Source organism: Lucilia sericata, unplaced genomic scaffold (assembly GCF_015586225.1).
Source record: "Lucilia sericata isolate MDLA Ls3-8-SP2 unplaced genomic scaffold, ASM1558622v1 Contig002870F_arrow, whole genome shotgun sequence".
NCBI classification, from domain to species: Eukaryota; Metazoa; Arthropoda; class Insecta; order Diptera; family Calliphoridae; genus Lucilia; species Lucilia sericata.
Genome location: NW_023996552.1, coordinates 10,001 through 32,836, shown reverse-complemented (window position 1 = coordinate 32,836; position 22,836 = coordinate 10,001). Strand labels below are relative to the sequence as shown.

General features: G+C 35.1%; 2 protein-coding genes and 1 pseudogene across 2 annotated transcripts; 2 read left to right on the top strand and 1 right to left on the bottom strand.

The window, feature by feature from the left end:
- Positions 1-3: 3 nt before the first annotated feature.
- Positions 4-1,283, top strand: LOC119614418 (glucose dehydrogenase [FAD, quinone]-like; the record flags this gene model as incomplete). Its single annotated transcript, XM_037970549.1, has 1 exon — positions 4-1,283. A coding segment is annotated over one exon (1,257 nt), but the record flags the coding sequence as incomplete, so codon positions are not given.
- A 3,150-nt stretch (positions 1,284-4,433) lies between these two features.
- On the top strand, positions 4,434-7,151 carry LOC119614417 (annotated as a pseudogene).
- A 6,852-nt stretch (positions 7,152-14,003) lies between these two features.
- On the bottom strand, positions 14,004-17,749 carry LOC119614416 (putative gustatory receptor 98b). The gene is made up of 5 exons (XM_037970547.1): positions 16,996-17,749; positions 14,547-14,600; positions 14,358-14,434; positions 14,145-14,300; positions 14,004-14,090 (listed from the first exon to the last, which is right to left on the bottom strand). Exons 1-5 carry the CDS (start codon positions 17,747-17,749, stop codon positions 14,004-14,006), a joined length of 1,128 nt encoding a protein of 375 aa, XP_037826475.1.
- Positions 17,750-22,836: the final 5,087 nt, after the last annotated feature.

Here is a 22,836-nt window from a genome sequence, read left to right as displayed (position 1 = left end):
GTACAAATGCGCACAGATATAGCACATGCTTTTGTTCGGGGTGCTCAAGAAATAGGCTTAAAGCAGACAGACTACAATGGCGAGTCACAAATGGGAGTTTCTTATGTTCAGACTAACACACGTTATGGACGGCGTCACAGTGCTTATAGGGCCTTTATAGAACCTATTATGTTTAAACGTAATAATTTGAAAATATTTACTTTTGCCCGGGTAACAAAAGTGTTAATAGATACCAATTCAAAAACAGCTTATGGCATAGAATTTCTATATCGTCGTCAGCGTTATATATTTAAGGCCCGTAAAGAGGTTATACTTTCGGCGGGAGCCTTTAACTCTCCCCAATTGTTAATGTTATCGGGCATAGGACCTGCCGATAATTTAGGTAATTTGGGTATAAAGATCTTAAAAGAATTGCCGGTGGGTTTGAGAATGTATGAACATGTCACACACTTTGGACCTACTTTCATAGTTAATACCACTAAGCAAGCCTTGTTTCCCTCTAGAATGACAGCCAGAGATATTTTAGGTTTCTTGGCGGGTCATCCAGACACCCGTTTATCCATGTTGCCGGGCGTAGAAGCTTTGGCATTTCTTAAGGTACCAGGCTCTAAGTTACCTACAGATTGGCCTGATGTAGAGATTATTTTCGCTAGTGCTAGTTTAGCTTCCGATGATGGTACCGCTTTAAAACAGGGAGGTAATATAAAACAAATAGTCTATGATCGTTTGTATCGTCCTTTAGAGAAATCCAAACAAGATCATTTTACTGTAATTATCATGCCCTTCCATCCCAAGTCACTGGGTAGGGTATGGCTAAGAAATACTAATCCTTTACAAGCAGCCATGATTGATCCTAATTATTTTGATCATCCCGAAGATATAGAATATATATTGCAGGGCATTAAGGCAGCCATACGTATAGCAGAGACACCGGCTATGAAAAGTATTGGTACCGAAATTTTGAATATCACTGTACCGGGTTGTGAGTCCTACGATTTTGGTAGCGATGACTATTGGCGTTGTTCTATAAGAACTTTGACTTATACTTTACATCATCAAGTGGCGACTTGTCGCATGGGTCCTTCGTCAGACCCAACAGCTGTGGTAAGTCCGGAATTACGAGTACATGGCATTGGCAAGTTAAGAGTGGTGGATGTAGGCATTATACCTTTACCGCTGACGGCCCATACTAATGCGGCCGCATTTATGATAGCTGAAAAAGGTGCCGATATGATTAAGGCGGCATGGAGGGATTCATAACATTTTGAGTTTTTTTATATATAACAAGTTGTATTTAATCTAGATTAAAAGTTCAGACACTTTTTTATTTTTATGACCAATCTGCCCATAAATTTTGACATTAAAAGTGTGTTTAATGACTTTATGTCTATAACTTGGACTTTTATGTTTTACTTTTAGATAAAATTATGTTATGTTCTACAATTAATTATAAGACTATTTACATTAAGGCTAAGGTCTTTGACACATGCTGTTGACAATTATGAATCTACTATATAAATATATTAAATACCTAATAAAGATCTTAAAGTTTTGTCATAAATAACTGACCTTTTACAAAATTTTACATTATACCAAAAACAAATCTACAACTTTTTTAACAATAAAATTTTTTCATACATAATTAAAAAAATAAAAAATTTAAAGCTAGGAAAATTTAATTAAATATAAATACACATTCAAAACTTTTAAGTGGTCCATTTGTCAGTTGAACACGGTTTGAAATTAAAGTACAAGTTTGAAATTAGAGTAAAAAAAAATTTCATAAAATAAGAAATTTATTAAAGAAGTTAATAATAAACATTTCATTTATATATATTCAATGCAACACTGTGTTGTCTCTCTACTCGCCGTCAGTGTCAAGTTTACAACAAATATTAAAAAATTGTTAACATTAGTATCAGTGTTTAAATGAATTATTAAATGTCATCTAATACAAACAAAGTGTTAATTGATTATATCAGACAAAAAAGTGAGTTAATTTTTTTTTTACTTTCTTTTGTGATTCAAAATTAACAGGTTTTAATGAAAGACAGTCAAATATTTTAACAAATAATAGATTTCTGAAAAAAAATTCCAAAATAATAATCTAACAAAATACTTGGTTTTAATTGTTGTAGTGATTTTACTAAAAAAATATGTACGTCAGTCATCTTTAATGGCGTCAAATTGAAATATTTAAAGAATTCCCTAAACTGGTCTTAATCTTAATGATAATATTTCTATACAAATTTTGATTTATAAACCTTTAATAATTTTAAAAAATGTTTTATAAATAATTACTTTAAGTTATATCGGTACCAATATATCTTTAAAGTTAACGTATTAGAATGCAGTTACGGCTTTTTCGTCAAATATTTGATAGGTGTGAACGGTACCTTAAGAGACTATACACTGATCATCTTCAAATAAAATTCCTAATATAGTTTAACTTTAATTAGCGGTACGTACTAGTCTATTCAGTCTATTGATTACGATTTTGAAAGTTTTAACGATTCTGGACGTCAGCAAAGTTATGGCTCAGAAGATATTCTCAATTTACGCAACAATTTCTAATAATAGCATTTTGCCTAAATTATTGCCAAAAATGGCGTCTTTCCCCGAAATACCTTAATTTCAAATCGGAAGAACGGCAAAACTATGGCAGATATGAAATATTACCGGTCCGGTACATTAACGTATATGTAAATATTCCAAAAGCTGAGCTTCAGAGTAATTTCAATACAGAAAAAAAGTGATTTCTTGTTAGATAAGCCATATGAGCGATCAGTTATGGACCGAGACCTTTTCTTAATCGATTCTTATAGCAAACAAACTGCATTAATTTCATCCCACTATCTCCTCCCGTTAAGGCCCTATGATGCTTTAATTAGACAAATAAAAATGATTCGATAGTCATAGATTTTAGTAAGAATCCAAAATATATATCTGTACAAGATTTCAATCTATTACAAACGAATGGTGGATATACAAATCGTATATCGGTTGAAATTACAAAAGATATGGTTACTTTTAGCATCGAAAAACCTATATTTGGGTTCCGAAAGATCGCTTTGTAAAATACCTGGAAGAATAAAGACAAAATAAAGCGGAAGAGAGGAATTATAGTAGACGGGAATAAGGATTTAATTTGACAAGTTCCACAATGCGTTTAGTCATTCGAATTGAACATTAGATAGATCGGATAGATCATTGAATATAACAGCCAGTTTCTAGGGCTGTATAGTTACCAATAAGATGTTACTACGTCCCCTATTCATCTTGGGAACTTCTACAGAAGTCATAATACGGAAGACCAAAACTTCAAGCATGGTTCCGAATTTACGATGACCAATAATGACTATATATATAATTGTAGTCTGTTAAGAACAGGAAGTAAGGTGGACTTGAGTGTGGATTCATGCAAGGCAACAACGATCTAGTAATCAGACATGGATGTACTACAGTCTTCTTTTCATCTTGAGAACATCTACACAAGTCATTACACGCAGTCAAAAACTTCAAGCATGTTTCCGAATTTACGGTGACTAATAATGACTGATAACTGATATATAATTGGAGTCTGTGAAAAACAGGAAGTATGGAGGTCAAGTGATCAAAAAAGTATACTTGTCTCTTTTTAATTTATCTCTCTCCGAAAAACTTAACCAGGAAAGTGGGGAATCAGGTGAAGTTCTAAGGTCTCTTGATACTACCGAAAGTTCAACTTCTGCCAATTTTTGAATATAGCTAGGGATTATAGGAGATTTCAATAGAATTTTAAGACTAGTTTCAGTAGAGCTATCAAATTTCCATTTCGCATTCCGCATTAAGTAATCTATGACATATTCTCCGAATATTCGCAATATCAGGGACCCTCCATGAGGGCTCATATTTCTTAAAACCTTTCGATGATTTGCAGGGTCTCTTCACAGCATTACTTATAGAACTAACAATCTAATGTACAGCTGAATCTACATACATCGGGCCCTACTTTCTATTCGCGGCGAAGGAATCATGTAACTAATTAGCCTCGTTTAATGATCTAGGACATATTCTCCGAATATTCGCAATATCAGTGACGCATCATGGGAGCGTATACTTATAAAAGCCACAGCATTGCTGAGATAACTAGCAATTCGATTTACATCTAAATCGGCCCTATTTTACATCCACGGAGCGGACCGACTATTTGGTCGGTAGCTGATTAGTCTCGTCTCCAATCTTCAAATTTTTCAAGAGTTCCCTGAGCGTTGCTACAAATCCAATTTACAGCTAAATCTATATTGCAGAACTCCCAGGCCGTTCTGGTCTCTAATCTTAAAATTTTGCAAGAGTAAATTCTCATCGATAGATTTTTAAATTGAATATACTGAGGGTAAAGATAGTAGAGAGAAGGAGGGATGAAAAGAGAAAGTACGAAAATAAACAGGCTAATGCCCTTCCATCCCAGATCGGTGGGTCGCGTATGATTGAAAAATAAAAATCCCTTACAAAGACCCATGATCGATGCAAATTATTAGAATAATCCTCGCGGTGTAGTGCTAGTTCCTAGGTGGTCATCTCTTGAGTACAGACAAACGAAAAAAATCTTTCATGATTAGGGTCGCAAATTAATATTACGATGCAATATCTCCCAAACGATCAAAATAAGACAACGAGAAATATGTCTAACAAAATAATTAAACTAATGAATCAAGTTCAAAATTCTAATTAAAGCACAATTTGTAAAAGCAAACAATCTACGTATATGGTTCACTTCTATCGAGTGCAAATAATAAAGTTAATATTATTTAAGTATTAAACTGGATTTTAATTGTTAATTTTTTATTGTTTAAATTAAAACAAACATAAGGCGCGTTCATGGGTATTAATTGTAAGGACTGGTTCAGTGAAATGAAAATATTTACACTCTCCGTCTATTCTAAAATCATTAAGTAAGAAAGAAATATTTACGCTCTCAATTTATTCTTAATTCTACAATATTAACATGTATGTAAATATGTAAAAAAAATTAAATAATATTAATAAATTTTATATATATTAAACCAGTTTCCTAATGTTTGTATTAAAAGCTCTTAATTTTTATAATTTCTTTTCATTTAATAATTACAATCAGAAAGTTAAACACCTTGGAATCAGAAGTCTTTCAACTAAATAAAAAAATTGGCATGAAATTAGCATTTTAACATGCTGTTAAAACAAAGCGGGACTTTTGCGGTTAGATTTTTAATAATTTTTATGGCTTCAGGCCTACTCCACATATGCCTATCAAAATCTGCTCGATGGTCTACAACTGGGTTTGACTAATTTTCAACAAGAAACTTTTAAGGCCCTCAAGTAAGTTTTTTCAATTTTACTCATTCAATAATCAAAGATCTAAATAAAATATCACTTTCCAGTTCCCCGCAATAATGAGGTCTTTGATTTTATAGTGGTGGGTGCCGGTACGGCGGGCAGTGTTGTAGCTAATCGTTTATCGGAGAATCCCAACTGGCGTGTGGCCTTAATCGAAGCTGGTGGCACGGAAAATATTTTAAATTTATTGCCCGTTCTTTGCGGTTATATGCAGGTGACTAATGCCATTTGGAACTATAGAACGGTGCCACAGAAACGTGCCTGCTTTGGCATGTATAATAATGAATGTCTACATCCTCGTGGTAAAATTATGGTGGCACCAGTTCGATTAATTTTATGATCTATAATCGTGGTAATCGTCGTGATTTTGATAGTTGGGCTGAGGCGGGTAACTATGGCTGGTCTTATAAGGATGTCTTGCCTTATTTTCTCAAGTCTGAAATGGCCAATTTGGAGGGTTTAGAATTTACTCGTTATCACAATCAAACCGGTCCTCTTAGTGTGGAATATGTACAGTATCGCACCCAAATAGTTCATGCTTTCATAGAAGGTGCTCAACAGGCTGGACATTCATATACCGATTATAATGGTGAATCTCAATTGGGTGTTTCGTATGTACAGGCCAATACTCGTGGTGGTCGCCGCCATAGTGACTATCGTGCCTTTATAGAACCCATTATGTTTAAAACGTCCAAATTTAAAAATATTTACTTTTCGCGGGTTACTAAAGTTTTAATAGATCCTTCTACTAAAGCCGCCTATGGCATAGAGTTTATATATCGTAAAAAAACTTTATACCTTCAAGGCCCGCAAAGAGGTTATATTGTCGGCTGGTTCATTTAACTCTCCCCAATTGTTAATGTTATCGGGTTGTAGGACCTGAAGATAATCTATCACGTTTGGGCATTAAGATCTTACAAGAATTGCCCGTGGGTGTTAGAATGTATGAACATGCTTCACATTTTGGTCCCACATTTCTGGTCAATACCACCGATCAGGCATTATTTACCACACGTTTTCGCCTAACCGATGTACTGGGTTTCTTAGCTGGCAGACCTGATACCCGCCTGTCTACTCTAACAGGTGCGAGGCTTTGACTTTTATCAAAGTGCCCGGCTCAACACGTCCTAAAGACTGGGCCTGACTGTGAAATTATATTTGCCAGTGGTAGTTTGGCTTCAGATGATGGTACTCTGCCTTGAAAATTGGTGCCAATATCAAAGATGAAATCTATGATCGTGTCTATAGACCTTTAATGCAGAGACAACAGGATCATTATACTGTATTAATAATGCCCTCCATCCCAGATCGGTGGGTCGCGTATGGTTGAAAAATAAAAATCCCTTACAATGGCCCATGATTGATGCGAATTATTTTGATGATCCTCGTGATGTGGAAGTTATGTTAGAAGGCATTAAGGCAGCCATACGTATAGCCCAAACTCCGGCCATGCAAAGAATAGGTACAAGACTCTTAGATACTCCTTTACCGGGCTGTGAGTCCTATAAGTTTGGTTCGGATGACTACTGGCGTTGCTCTATACGCACCATGACTTATACTTTGCATCATCAAGTGGCCACTTGTCGCATGGGTCCCGCAACAGATCCTACAGCTGTAGTAAGTCCAGAACTTAAGGTACATGGCATACGTAAACTCAGAGTAGTGGATGGTGGTATTATACCTTTCCCCCCTACGGCCCATACAAATGCCCCCACCTTTATGATTGGCGAAAAGGCAGCCGATATGATAAGAGCCGCCTGGGGAGATTAAAGGAGCTTTTTTAAAGTATTTTTAGTAATTCTAGTAATAAATAAACTTATTAATATTAAATTATGTTTTATATTTAAATAAATAAACCATATTTGTTTTGAAAAACAACCACAAAACTTTTATATAAATTAATATTTTGGTTAATACATTTTAAACCGCAAAATGTTATGGTAAATTATTATTTGTTTAGAGGAACTATTGCAGTTTTATATCGTTTTAAACTATTTATTTAACCGCAAAACTAAAGCTGGAAATAAACGACTTTTTCTCTATTGGAAACTGTATGTTCCCTTATATTAAACTTCCCACTTAATTTCAATTCATACACCTGAGTTCACTGATACGCATTGCCAAACTCCCCTTTTTTTAAATGGTGAAGTAATTAGAAAACCACATGACAATACTGTTAATGTCAAAGCGTTTGAAGGCACAAAAAACAGTTACGAAAAAGGACTAAAACAAATAAAGTTACGCCCTCGATTTAACAACAATTCCCCATAAATTTTAATCTTTCTCCCATTAAAAAGAGCCAAAAAAAACGTGGCGAGACAGACATCAAAGTTGTATATTATGTAACCTAGAGTTGAGTCACTTTCAACTGTTGTTATCGAGTAAGACCGAAAAAAGTGGAAGCAGAACAAAACAAGCAGTAGACAATTGTTGCAAATAAGTACAATTTGCATGACAAGCAGAAGATGAGAAGACTGTTTTTATGCTCAAGGGCATTTCCGTTTTGTCTGGACAGTGGAAGATAATTTAAAAGAAAAGTTCAGACAAAAATAAAATGCTTCGTAATCATATTTATTTTAATATAACTTGACAAATTTAATTAATCTCAAAAATTCGTTTGAGAAGAAAATCGTTAAAGACCATATAATACAAACTGAAACAAATTAAATCCTAAGTCCCAAACTCTGGTACTGCTTATGGAGACACACTTTCCGTGTTGCAAAAATTATGAAAATGAAGGCTCCACTTTGGAGCACCTCGCAACTTCTCGAATCCACATAAGGGAATTAGTCAGCTCCAATGATAGTATGGAGAAAATTTCGTGGGCGGTGTCATCCTTCAAGCCATATAAATCTCCAGGGCCAGATGGCATATTACTAGCGCTACTCCAAAAATCTATTACCAGCATCATGCCATGGCAAATTATGATATTTAGGAGTAGCCTGGAAACAGGATACATTCCTAAAGTGTGGAGAGAAGTTGCAGTGGTATTTATCCGCAAGGCGGGAAAAGTGAACCATAGTACCACCGATCAGTATGTCATAATTTTTATTAAAAACACTGGAAATAATTGGTCGAGATCCATGTCAGGAACATCATTTATCCTGATAATTTCTATAGGGCACAACACGCATACCTTAAAGGGAAGTCGGCGAAGACAGCATTGCATGACGTTGTCGAAACTATAGAGAAGATATTTGACATAAAAGAGCATGTTATGGCATCTGTCTTGGACATAGAATGTGCGTTTAACAACGTGAACATATCCTCAATAATCGATGCATTGGGGGACCTAGGTGTTGAAAACATGTTCAAGAGTAGGGCCATTAACTCTAATATGGGTATTGGCAAGACAAGGAAAGTTGAGACAAGGGGCACACCACAAGATGATGTCATCTCTTCACTCCTGGAATCTTGTAGTAAATAAAATCCTTTTCAGACTCAATAGGATAGTCTTCAAAGTAGTTGCATATGCTGACAACGTTGTGCTTCTTATTCAAGGGAAATTTATTCGCACAATAAGTGAATTCATGGAATCATCCCCTGATATCATGGGCCAGGGAAAACGGTCTGGGTGTCAACCCTGCCAAAACCGAACTGGTTCTTTTCACCAGGAGGTACAAAATCCCAGTATTCAGACCTCCGTGTTTGGATGGCACCATTCTGAATACCTCAAGCGAAGCCAAATATCTTGGCGTAATTTAGATTCTAAGCTCACGTTGAACGTAATGCTGAGAGTCGAATGAAGAAGGAACTATGTGTCTTCTATATAAGAAAACCCTTAGGAAAAGATGGAGTCTTAAAAACAAATCAAATTCATTTCTGCTAAATCTGCTCTACGACTTAAACAGTCGAAGGCAGCCCAATCAGAAAACGGACTATATACTATCTACACTGAATTTTAATAGGTCATTCAAGACCAGATACCGATAAGCGATGATTGGGCCCCGAACTCTCAATCTATGCTGATGGAGTCAGAAAGGAGCACGGGCTTGGAATCTTCACCGAAAAAACTGAGCCTTTTGTTATTTCTTCGACTACCGGACACTTGACCGGTCTTACAGGCAGAGGTATATGCCATCGATACAGCCGCGAGAAGAATCCGGGAACTAAATCTCGAAAATTCGACTATACATATATACTTGGACAGCCTTGCATCTATCAAATCTCTTAATTCAAATGTTATTAAGTCGAAATGTCTTCTCAATTGTATTCAATCATTGGCACAACTGACACAACATCACGTTGAGTTGATATGAGTTCTAGGACATGAGGACATCCGGGGAAATTAAATATCTGATGAATGCGCAACCAAAGGGTAGTCCTTAGACTTAACCCTTGCGCAAAGGGATATTCACACTCCCCTGGTGACCCTATATAGTCATATATCACCACTTGTAGAATAACGAGACTGCTCTGGCCCACTTTGACAATGGATAGGACTAGGACTCTCTGGTCTTTTAGTAGGAGCACGATTAGGCTTCTCACGGGTATAATTACTGGGCACTGTATAATTGTATATATGTCGGAACGTATGGGCTACCCACAGTATAGCTACTGTAAAAGCTGTTTAGACGAGGCAGAAGAGAAATTGGTACAACACCTTCTATCTGACTGTACAGTCTTTGAAGAGCACGGACTACTTTATCTTGGCAGAGCTCTTTTCCATGATCTTGACTATCTCAATGATGCGTAACTATTAAACATAATCGGTTTTATTAGAAACATCGAAATAAGTCAACGAAATTAGGGAGGGAAACTCTTCTAAAAGAGTATTTTATGAGACTATCTTCTGTGTGGTTTCGACTGATTTTTAAGTAATTTTTGAGTCGTTTTAGAGTCAATTTGTTGGTCGTTTGGAATTACTATGACAATGTTTTCCATTGTTACTCTTCGTAGACATCTTTTCAATGACTTTATTATAAAATCCTTTACAGACGAAATTTGTCGGTGTAACCATAGCCATCGTCTTCGATTATGAGTCATCACTTTATATACGCTTTATTAAAGCTATTTTATTATACAGATTAAAACTAATGGAATGAGTCTATGTTATTATTTGTATATTTATTTTATTTATTTTACTTTGTCCTTTCACAACAACTGTTTCACATTATAAGTACATATTTTTTAAGGAAAAAAATATTAAATAACATAAATAAAGTAATAATAAAGCAGCATACTGATGATGATGATGACGATGATGATTTCATTTTTCTTGTTTACAAACATACATTTCATAATAATGTCAGTCAGTAACATAACAGGCCATCAACAATTTTTCTCTCCCCTTAAGGGAATGCTCTGGGCTATATAAAAATAAATCTATTCAAAACAACCCCCCTCGCAATGTGAGATTATGTATGAGAAAGCGCCGGGGAAGATGAGTAAGAAAGTGTAGTGAGGAATGTGGGTATTTATGATACTGTACACCAGAAGATGTACAGTCAATTTCAAAAGAAGATAGAGACCGCTTTAGGATTTAATTGAAGAGATTTTTGACAGAATTTCTGTAGAAAGAAGTTACGAAGTCAGTTATGAACGTTAAAATCTTTTTCATAAAAAGACCTAAGGACAAATGTAATTTCGCTCTACTTCAGAAGATAATTTCTGAATACTTCGCACTACATTTTGACCCAATTTGACCCCAATATCATGGAACGATTTTAAAGAAAATCAAAATGAATCTTTCTTAGGTCAAATATGTGTTCGATTTCTATTCAAATTGAGTTTCTGATGTTTTATAGCTATGGCGAACGAGTATTTATTAGTTCAGAGAGTGATTCCAAGATCGATTGTTATATTGATGATCGTCGGACCAATATTCTCAAAAGTTACAGGCGCCCGAATCAAACGCATAATACCTTCCCCACTATAGCGGTGTAGGATATCAAAACAAAATAAAAGACAAACAACAAAAATATCAACAACAAAAAATTCATTCATACTCCTGGGTTAATGCACTTTTCGAAACTAGCTACAAACCTTTAACAATTCCAAAAGAAGATGCTGATTACGATGATGAGCAAAAAAAGACAGAAACGTGGTTTCTAACCCCCTTGATATGATGTGGAAAATATGCAACATTTTAAATTTCCAAAAAAGCAGGAAACTCTTGCTTATACAACCATAACCACCACAATTAATAGTGGGGTGGTGCATGTTTACCCAGCAGTCAACCCCTATTTTGTTATGGTTTTTAGCTGAACATACAAGCGAACAGAAGAAGAAGACTTCTATCATTGGCACAGCACATGCATTTAAGATTTACTACAGCAACGTGCTCAGCATCATGGGAAACAAAAACAAGAAAAATAAATATAATTTTTAATATACTACAACAATATTTTATATATTCTATTACCTGGGTCTCTGGGTTTTTGTTATGTAGTAGTACTTGTAGCTCTCTTTTCCAACAACAGACAACAATATTTTCACTTTTGATTTTCAATTAACAAGGGTTGAAAAGTTGCTAGTTTTGGTATATGTATTAGGCTAATTAATTCTATAGTAGAAAACAGACTTTTTCTTTTATTTTTACCACACTCATCACACACTCCGGCTTTTGCTAAAGTGTTGTAAACCTTCAATTAACACAAATATATGATAAACGTTTGCATATAAAATTTCTGTCAGTGTAAAAGTACTGGCAATCCCACAATTCATTAAGGCATACGGATGATTTGTCAAGTGGTATTTCCAGGTTTTTCTTTTTTTTTTTGTTAATTTACAACATTGTATTTATTGTGGAATATTTTTTGTAAACAATAATGGTATTCCCGAAAGGAATTTTTTAAAAAAGTGACATTGGTATGGATGCATAGCCTCATTCAGTTCTAGTTCAGTTATAGCTCAGTTCTAGTTCAGTTTTAGTTCAGTTTTAGTTCAGTTTTAGTTCAGTTCTATTCCAGTTCTAGTTCTAGTTCTGTTCTAGTTCTGTTCTAGTTTTGTTCTAGTTCTGTTCTAGTTCTGTTCTAGTTCTGTTCTAGTTCTGTTCTAGTTCTGTTCTAGTTCTGTTCTAGTTCTGTTCTAGTTCTGTTCTAGTTCTGTTCTAGTTCTGTTCTAGTTCTGTTCTAGTTCTGTTCTAGTTCTGTTCTAGTTCTGTTCTAGTTCTGTTCTAGTTCTGTTCTAGTTCTGTTCTAGTTCTGTTCTAGTTCTGTTCTAGTTTTGTTCTAGTTTTGTTCTAGTTCTGTTCTAGTTTTGTTCTAGTTCTGACCTAGTTCTGTTCTAGTTCTGTTCTAGTTCTATTCTAGTTTTGTTCTAGTTCTGTTCTAGTTCTGTTCTAGTTTTGTTATAGTTCTGATCTAGTTCTGTTCTAGTTCTGTTCTAGTTCTGTTCTAGTTCTGTTCTAGTTCTGTTCTAGTTCTGTTCTAGTTCTGTTCTAGTTCTGTTCTAGTTCTGTTCTAGTTCTGTTCTAGTTCTGTTCTAGTTCTGTTCTAGTTCTGTTCTGTTCTAGTTCTGTTCTAGTTCTGTTCTAGTTCTGTTCTAGTTTGGTTCTAGTTCTGTTCTAGTTCTGTTCTAGTTCTGTTCTAGTTCTGTTCTAGTTCTGTTCTAGTTCTGTTCTAGTTCTGTTCTAGTTCTGTTCTAGTTCTGTTCTAGTTCTGTTCTAGTTCTGTTCTAGTTCTGTTCTAGTTCCGTTCTGTTCTGTTCTAGTTCTGTTCTAGTCCTGTTCTAGTTCAGTTCTAGTTCAGTTCATGCATCCATAGTAATAAATTTAAGACTCTATGAACAACCTTGCTAAGCAAACAGACTTTCATAAATGTCCAGTCTATACAATTATTTAGGGTACAAATACTTTTCTTTTCGAAAGTATGAGGTAAAATGTGAAAATAACTTGCCACAAAACAAGGTACAAACAACTACACAATTGAAATGATAGACTGTTTTCCCTTTTCAATATACTTTATGTCCAGACATAAAGTACATAAAGTAAAGTGTGGTTAGAAAATGACGATAATATTTAGGCAGTTGATATAAAATTTAATATTTTAAGAATTTAAAATTAAGAAATGTGAGGAAAGATGAACAGGGAATTGGGGAAAAGTATAGCTTCATCTTAGGAAATTTATGAAGATTTGTTGCAAAAGAGACAACTTTTTACGTAATGTTACATTGACTTTAAGAATTATTAACAACAAGGATGTAATTTAACCCAATGGCCAATTGTCTGTGACACAACCAAATTATTAGTTTAACGTCTTAAATTTCATATTTTATAATTGTAACAAAATTAATTACATTTTTATTATTTTCCATTTCAATAATGAAAACAATATAATTTTCATAGTGTAAACAAGTTATAACACTTATGTGGGCGTTATGATATTAATATCATAATAAAATTTTATGTCTGTCAAGGAATGGTGGTGAAAGGTTATTTCGTTATCGATTTATATGTATGTGTTCGGTGACCTATTTCGAGTATGTACTGCAATGTATTTATAACATAAAATTTAACTAACTATAATCAATAAAGACTGTTAGAGGACTTGGATAACTATGGAGTTTAATGAGAATTAATATCCACCTTTATAACCAGCAAACACAAAGTAGACGACAAAAGTAACTTAAATTTTTCAAAAATTTTTAAGAGAACTTCAAGTTTTTATATTTATACTTTTAAATTTTTACATATTTTATAATTTAGCTTACAATCTAATATTTGCCTTTTCCGTTTCCTTTTGTAATTTAAATTGTATTAATATAGCCACATAAGTAGATATCGATAATATCATCTGAAATTATTAACAACATTATAAATCTTCCAAAATACTTTTCTCTTCAATTACCAAGCCAAAATATTTCAAATTTATATTGAAATAACCCGAACAGGTAAACAACATTTTCTGTTGCTTAAGTTGTAAAGAATATTCGCGAATACGATAATTTAAAGCTACATCGTCGATCGTTTTGATATTGTGCAATATCGAGCCGAATTGATTATACTGAAAATAGAATTGAAATTGTGAAAATGTGTGCTTTAGTTGGGGACCTTAACTGACCTTGTCTATGCATAGCTGTGTCATCCAACAGGGCAGTAGCATATTGACAAATGTTAAGATTATATAGTACAAACGATCTGAAATTATTTTCGAATAATTAGTAATATTGTTGAAATCAAGTTCAAGTTCGTTAACGACATTAAAGGACTTAACGCAAAATGAGTCTGTTAATTGGCTCCGAGAACTCACAAAAGCTAATAGCGGTATGCTGTTGAGACCACATTTCTTCCGAATCAATTTCATCTGTATTTGCAAATAAAATATCTTTGATCATGGTGTGGTGACGATTTCCATTATCCGTAACGCAAGCTCCGACCTTATTTTTGAATAAAAAATATCCGATAATGCCACAAGTGTCTAAACCGCATCAATGGGTTAATGTTTCTCTAGGTAATGTAGTAGGATCTGTGGATTTATCTCGCTCCATTTGCGGTAATTTTGTATATTAACAAACCCGTTAACCAAAAAATAACCCTAATCTCTGAACACAATTTTTCATTAAAACAATAGATCAGTTTTCAACTGCTCTAGATCCCAATCAATGAAACAACGACGCTTATGATGGTGTCGTGGATTTAATTCCTGAAACAGGATCTAATAGGGGTGTAGATCAAGTTCATATCGCAAAATTATCCACATAATGGAAAGATATAGCCCCAATTTCAGCGACCGACGACGAATTCAATACTCTCCTTTGCAGCGGCGATATTCCCTTTAGTACGCCCATGTTCTTTCGAAGTTTTGGTGTAGTTGCAACATGAATGCCATTAAGTTCGACGATTTTCAACAAAAAATTAGGATAATTTGAAAAGATTTTCCAGACTATTCTGATCATAAATGTCGAAAGTAAACGCAGTATGACACTTCGTTTGACAGTTAACTCTTTCGTTATTTCTATCGCGATTAAAAGACTCAACTACACCATAATAACTAGTTTTTCGGTTAAACAACGTTCGTAGGTATGGCGCTACTCAAGTGAGCATGTTACCTTGATGAATCTTCCCCCATCTTGGTGCTATGGCAATCCCGTGGAAAAGAGGTGTTACCAGTACCTTTATTATACCGGGACTATAAACTGTTAATGATCAAATATATCCTCGGTCATTCCTTGGAATCACTTCACATGGGGTCGAACCAGAAAACCACGTAATCTAGTGCCACGGGAACCTAAAGCCCACCGGGCAGAGTTTCGGACTTTGTCTTGTCTCGGTTATTGGAGAGGCTCTTTCGGGGTGAATATGGTGGCAGTGGATGAAATCTAAATTCGCCGGAAGATTATGTGCTTGTGGAACTAAGCTTTGGAAATGAGTTGGTGTCAAGTGTGTATGTAGAGGTGTGCGTACCCGTATGCCTAGAGTGAGTGTGTCGGATGGTAGTAAACGGAAGTTAAGCAACGGGGCAGCAATATTCAGAGGTTAGCTAGCTCGAGTACTTGAGCAAATGAACCGGCAGAAACATGTATAAAAATTGCAACCAGTGTGTAAGTTACACAAAGGGGCTGTGGTGAGTCGTCGCTCACCATGTGTATGAAAAGGACCACTGTAAAGCACTTTGACACCTTACGTACGGTGCATACCGAGAAGAAACTGGATGCTGTGGTCAAATGCGTACAACACAATCTTAAGAATATCGTCATCACCTGATTCTTGGACTGGCTGGTACAACAATGATCGCACAGACGAAGCTTATATTTTGAGTTTCTTTCTTCAAATCGTCTTGAACTCTGAGGGCTTATTTACTGAATTGTTTGCCCGGGGGCTAATATACGAACTTTAACGATTTGCACCTTCTTTAAGACTCTTTTCACAGGTAGTGGTCCCAACTTTTGGAATTGAGACCACTGCCCGTGCCAGATATATGAGAGTGATCTGATTCCAGCTAAATTTTATCCCAAACATGGTGTATGCTCTGGGAGTCGGAAAATAATAACCATTATATGCCTGCAATTATGTCATAAGGCGAAGTATTTTATTGCAAGCTGACTCAGATGTAGAAATTTGGAGTCCTTAGTAAGTTTTTGATACGAGAATCTCTCCATCCAAATTCCGAAAGAACTGCAAGGCCAAACAACTCCGTGATTCTTGGACTCGCTGGTACAACAATAAGTCCTACAAATACAAATCAAGGCTGGCTTCTTCACGATTTATCTCTTATCATTTTTGGAGCGATCGTGTAAAAGTGCCGATGGCTGACAGTGTCAAAGGTTATATAAAGGATCATCGTTTCACAAACCCTCTGGTGGTTTAAGTTATGTGAGATCTGAGTGAAACTAGCGGTAATACTGTGATAGCACGTCTATAACTTTGGACATTATGGATTGCAGAATATCCTGGAAGATTGGGGTATAGCTAATAGTATTGAAGGCTTTCAATAGGTCGAAGATCATAAGGATTTTCTTTTCATATGAGGTCTAATGGTTTGACCCCTATGCAATTAGAATGGCAATGACAATTAGCTTCATTAGCTTTCGCAATTGTCAACAGGAGAGTATCCCTTAGTCGCGTCCTTGTCCTGCTTGACTATCAGGCTGTCACCAGCCATTTTCCGAGCAATTGAAAACATTTAGTTTCATTTACTTCAATTCTTCTACTAAGATACAAAATATTCGATAAAATTTTATCCTTCAAATTATACTTACACAATCCACAATCCAGATCACTAGTTAAATAGTCAAACGAACGTACATACGTCCAATTTATTGTATGAGTAATAGCGATACCATTGTAAAGATACAAAATGAGCATCGGTATAGCAAAATATTCTTCTATATCTGTTATCAGAAACCAAACACGATTCGTAAGAATTTGATTGGCCATTAATTTTCCATGAAAAACTGCAGCCATAAACGGTTTTTCCTGGCACTTGGCAATTTCCCATTTTAGACGTTTTAGGGAACCTTGCAAACATGTAAGAAATTCATTGATTATCTGTACAATTATACAATATTCCACGGCCTTTAATTGTATGGCTAAAGTGCAAAGTATAGTCAAAACTTTATCTCTGACATTCATAACGGAAGCCACTAAATGATAGTTCATAAAGCTGATTAAAACACCAAATACTAGGGAGTACAAGCCAAAACGTAGACCTATGTAACGGCAAAATCTTTCACATCTATGATGGAAATTAATAAGCGTATCATTATCCTGCAGCCATTGGTATTCTTGAAAGTATAGCAATATATCACGTTCTAATTGAGCTATTCTTTTCGAAATCATTTTAAGACACTTATGCTTAAGAATGGCTATCGTTTGGGAAATCACTTGCACAAAGGCCACTACTATATTGACACTAATGCTCAGAACACTGGTGATACTATCCAAATCATTTTTAAAAACCACAAAATCTACTACCAGATTATTAATGTAGACTATCCATAGAACCAAGGCCATCAGGAATGCAGTATATATGGCAAAACATAACCAGATAAATTTTATAACTTTTTTGCCATAGCCTTTAGGATAGCAATTCAATAATGGCGGCAAATTTATACCAATCAGGCAGAATATCCATTGAAAGATATAAGTCGCCTGAAGTAATTGCGATTTTTCTATTATATTTTTTTCAAAGTTGTTTTCCATTTTAATGATGTTGCAGAACTAAATAAAAATTATAGTTGTGAGTAATATTTTATTTTAATTCATGGCTGGACATTGCAATGGAAATATTAAGAAAAATGTCTAGCTTCATTTTTAGATAACACTTGACAAATAGTAAATTTAAGTAAATTATTTGATAAACACAAACATTTCTTTAAAAAATTAAAATGAATTAAAGAAAGGAAAAACAACTATTTAGAGAAATCTTTTCTTTTTAAACAATAAGACTTCAACCGAAAACAAAAAAAATATCCATTATATAGAATTTCCATTAAAAAGAATGTCATGCTCATTAGTTATACATAAATAACAGAAATTTATTTTTAGTAACAAAACCAAAATTTAAAAGGAAATAAATAAAAATATAAACTTTGACTTTACAAAAAGGCCACTGACATTCAATTTTCGGCAAATCAACATCACCGAAAGAAAAAAAAAATCCTTTAACAAGGACAATGTCTTTTGACACAGCCAACTTTATTTTTCTGCCAAGAAATATTGATTTTTTCCATGCTCAGCTACGTGAAAACGTAATTTGACAAAAGAAAAAAAAAAACGTATCTCACACAATCAACAACATAATAACCGTTATTCTCTACTAAGGACCATATAGTGGCTACACCAAAAGAAAAAGTAGAGGCGATTTCAAATAAGAGTAAAGCTATATATAAAAGTTTAATTGTAACTTGAAGATTAAACAGTCTATAGTCTGGACTATACAGTCAGAACTATAGTTAATAGTCAGAAATATAGTTATTAGTCTGGACTACAAGTTCTTCTAATATTTAGCATTGGGAATATTCCCAAATTCTAAATACCAACATAATAACCGTTATTCTCTACTAAGGACCATATAGTGGCTACACCAAAAGAAAAAGTAGGGGCGATTTCAAATAAGAGTAAAGCTATATATAAAAGTTTAATTGTAACTTGAAGATTAAACAGTCTATAGTCTGGACTATACAGTCAGAACTATAGTTAATAGTCAGAAATATAGTCATTAGTCTGGACTATAGTCTGTAGTATAAAGTTCAGACTATTGCCTATAGTCTAGTCTATAAACTACAGTCCAACCAGATTATTTAGTCTGGATTAGTAGTCTATAGTCTAAACTATAGTCTGGACTAGTCCAGACTAATCTATAGAATACACTATAGTCTATAGTCTAAACGTTAGTCTGGACTGTACAGTCAGAACTATAGTTAATAATCAGAACTATAGTCAATAGTCTGGACTATAATTTATAGTCTGAACTATCTATAGGCTAGACTATAGTCTATATTCTGGACTATAGTCTATAGGTTTTTACTATAGTCTGAACTATAATCTATTGATCTACAGTCTGGAATATAGTCTGGGCTATAGTCTACAATCTGGCCAAAAGTCTATAGTCTGGACTATAGTCTATATACTGGATTGTAGTCTATAGTCTGGCATATAGTCTATAGTCTGGACTATAGCCTACAGTCTGGACTATAGCATATAGTCTATAGTATATACTTTAGTCTACAGTCTGGCCTATAGTATACAATCAGGACTCTTGTCTATAATCTGGACCATAATCTTGACTATAGTAAGAACTATAATCTAGAGTCTAAACTATAATCTATTGGCAGGACTATAGTCTGTAGTCTATAGTCTGGAAAATAGTCTACAGTCTGGACTATTGTCTATAGTCTAGAATATAGTCTGAACTATAATCTATTGGCAGGACTGTAGTTTATAGTCTGGCCTATAGTCTACAGTCTGCACTATAGTGTACAGTCTGGCCTAAAGTCATAGTCTGGACTATAGTCGACAGTGTTGACTATAGTCCCCAGTCTGGCCTATAGCCTGTAGTCTGGACTATAGTCTACAGTCTGGCTTATAGTCTAAAGTCTGGACTATAGATAATAGTCTGGACTATAGTCAGTAGTCTGAATTATAGTCTATAGTCTGTACTATAGTATACAATCAGAACTATTGTCTGGACTATAATCTTGACTATAGTATGAGATATAACTAGAGTCTAAACTATAATCTATTGGCAGGACCATAGTCTATAGTCTACAGTCTGCACTATAGTGTACAGTCTGGCCTACAGTCATAGTCTGGACTATAATCTACAGTGTTGACTACAGTCCCCAGTCTGGCCTATAGCTTACAGTCTGAACTATAGTATACAGTCTGGCCTATAGTCTAAAGTCTGGACTAGAGATTATAGTCTGGACTATAGTCATCAGAACTATTGTCTGGACTATAATCTAGAGTCTAAACTATAATCTATTGGCAGGACTATAGTCTATAGTCAGTAGTCTATAGTCTGGAATATAGTCTACAGTCTGGACTATAGTCAATAGTCTAGAATATAGTCTGAACTATAATCTATTGGCAGGACTATAATATAGCCTATAGTCTACAGTCTGCACTATAGCGCACAGTCTGGACTATAGTCGACAGTGTTGACTATAGTCCCCAGTCTGGCACATAGCCTATAGTCTGGACTATAGTCTACAGTCTGGCCTATAGTCTAAAGTATGGACTATAAACTATAGTCTGGACTGTAGTCAGTAGTCTGAATTATAGTCTATAGTCTGGACTATAGTCTATATAGTTTGTGCAATAGCAAATAAATTTTTTTCTCAGTGTACTTAACATCCTTTTTTGTGTGTATTTCCTGTGTTATATTTTCGAAAAGCAACATTGTTTAAACATAAATGGCGCCGGCCGGTATTCTATACTTTTTCTCAAATTTTCTTGTATGTATTATTTTTGTTGTTTTTTCTATCAATGTTGTACTATACAATTTTTTACAACTTGTGCTATGAACTTTTAAAATGTTCATATCTAGAATGGGGGTAGAAGTTAAACGTGTTCGAGAAAAATTATGTAAATAAACAATGTTTTTAAGGAATAATAAGCTCTAAAGAGTGTATGAGAGAGGGAGAGTAAACTACATAAAGAGAGAAGGAGAGTTAAAGTGTATACAATAGAGAGTTAGACAAATGATGGAAAAATACGCAATGAGAGAGTGAGAGCAACAAATTATGAAGTTAAAATTCTAAAGGATTTCAACAGGATATAGAATGTGTGTATGGAAAGGAAAATACATTAAATTCGAAAAGGAAAAACAAGAAAATTTGTATTGTGTGTATGTATTAAGAATGGTTGGGTTAAATTTGAAAAGCACTCTACATTTAGAGAGTTGAGTGGTATTAAGATTGCTGAAGGTTTTTTCTTATAATTTCTGACATTTCCGTTATTGAATCAAAGCAAGAAGTTTAGTTTGATATACCTGATATGCTTTTTGAACTTTAAGACTTTTTTTCATAAAAAAATTATAATGAAAGGAGTTATAAACTTAAGACAATAGTTTCCACATACAAAGTCATAAAAAATGTTAGATAATCTTTATGTTGCAGTCCTATATTTACCCCTAAAGATGTTACAAATTAGAAATATCTAACTTGCATATTTCTGAACCGGATCAATCGGATTTTTTGTTCTGCTAAAGCAAAATTATTAGATCTGTCAGAAAAGCATCATTTATAGATAAAAAATTTTAAAAGAATTTAATTCTTTCTCCAATAAAGTGTTCCTAATTATGTATTTAACTGATTTCTTACGGATTTACCGACATCAACGACTCTTCTGAATGAGGTTCTACAAGTTCTTCTAATATTTAGCATTGGGAATATTCCCAAATTCTAAATACCAACTGCAAAAACCAAGGAGCACTAAATCGTATAAATCTGGCACAAACTTCATTCATGAACCAAACTATCTGAAAAAATATGCCTTACTAACCGATCTTGCAGGGTTTAAACCTAATCAAAACGCATTCAATACACATATTAGGTAATGAATACAGCCGAGCACCTTGTTTTAGGAGAATCGATGTACCGGAGACATCGATGTATACTAAACGATCGCATATACATACTACATTGATCTCAAATTGAAGAGTACAGTCAAGCAGAAACCTAAACAAAGGTATCCAGAGAACTCTAAACTGGCGGGAAGAACAGTAGATCTATAATGAAAACACAGAGAATTTTTCCAAACCAACAGAAGTCATCTCAGTAGTGTTGTTGGGCGACTTTAAGAGGTCCAGGAATGCACTGGTGTGAGTCTGTTTTGTAGGGACATGAACATTCCTCATAACATCAATAGGGTGTTTTCACATGATGTTGGGTACGCCCCTTCTATTGCCTCTCACTAGTGATTGCCTTTTCCTTTGTCGGAGTTAGATTGAGCTTGCTCATGACACCTGTCCTTCCCCAACGGGCCTACTATGACAAGAGATAAGGTAGCCAGAGTACTTCAGCAAAGTGCTTGTACATGGACCGGCTTAGCCATGTACAAAAATTGCCACCTGATTTCTTCATTGAAGATTGAAGGGGCGATGGTAGACCGTTCTCAAGACTACCAAGTGGATGAAAACGACCACCGTGAGGTAGGCCAACACGGCAGGTAAAGCACTTCGGCATTCATTATCCATAGAGCAATTGGGGCCATGTCGGCCAATAATTCTTAACCCAAATGTAACTATTAAAGATCGTACTCTAAAGTAGTAAGATCACAATTACAGCAATCTGTAGTCGTTAGATCCACTCAGGAGTAGTCGGTAATGGTAGATCTAATGTTGTAAACGAAACACAACCTAACATGGGGTAAGGACACTCAACGGCAAGGAGAAAGAGGCGGGAGAGGAACACAAAAACGAACGGCGGGAGGACGCGCAAGCCGAGCGAGCGAGCGAGGAGCGAGCGAGCGAGCGAGCGAGCGAGCGAGAGAGCGAGCGAGCGAGCGAGCAGCAGCGAGCGAGCGAGCGAGCGAGCGAGCGAGCGAGCGAGCGAGCGAGCGAGCGAGCGAGCGAGCGAGCGAGCGAGCGAGCGAGC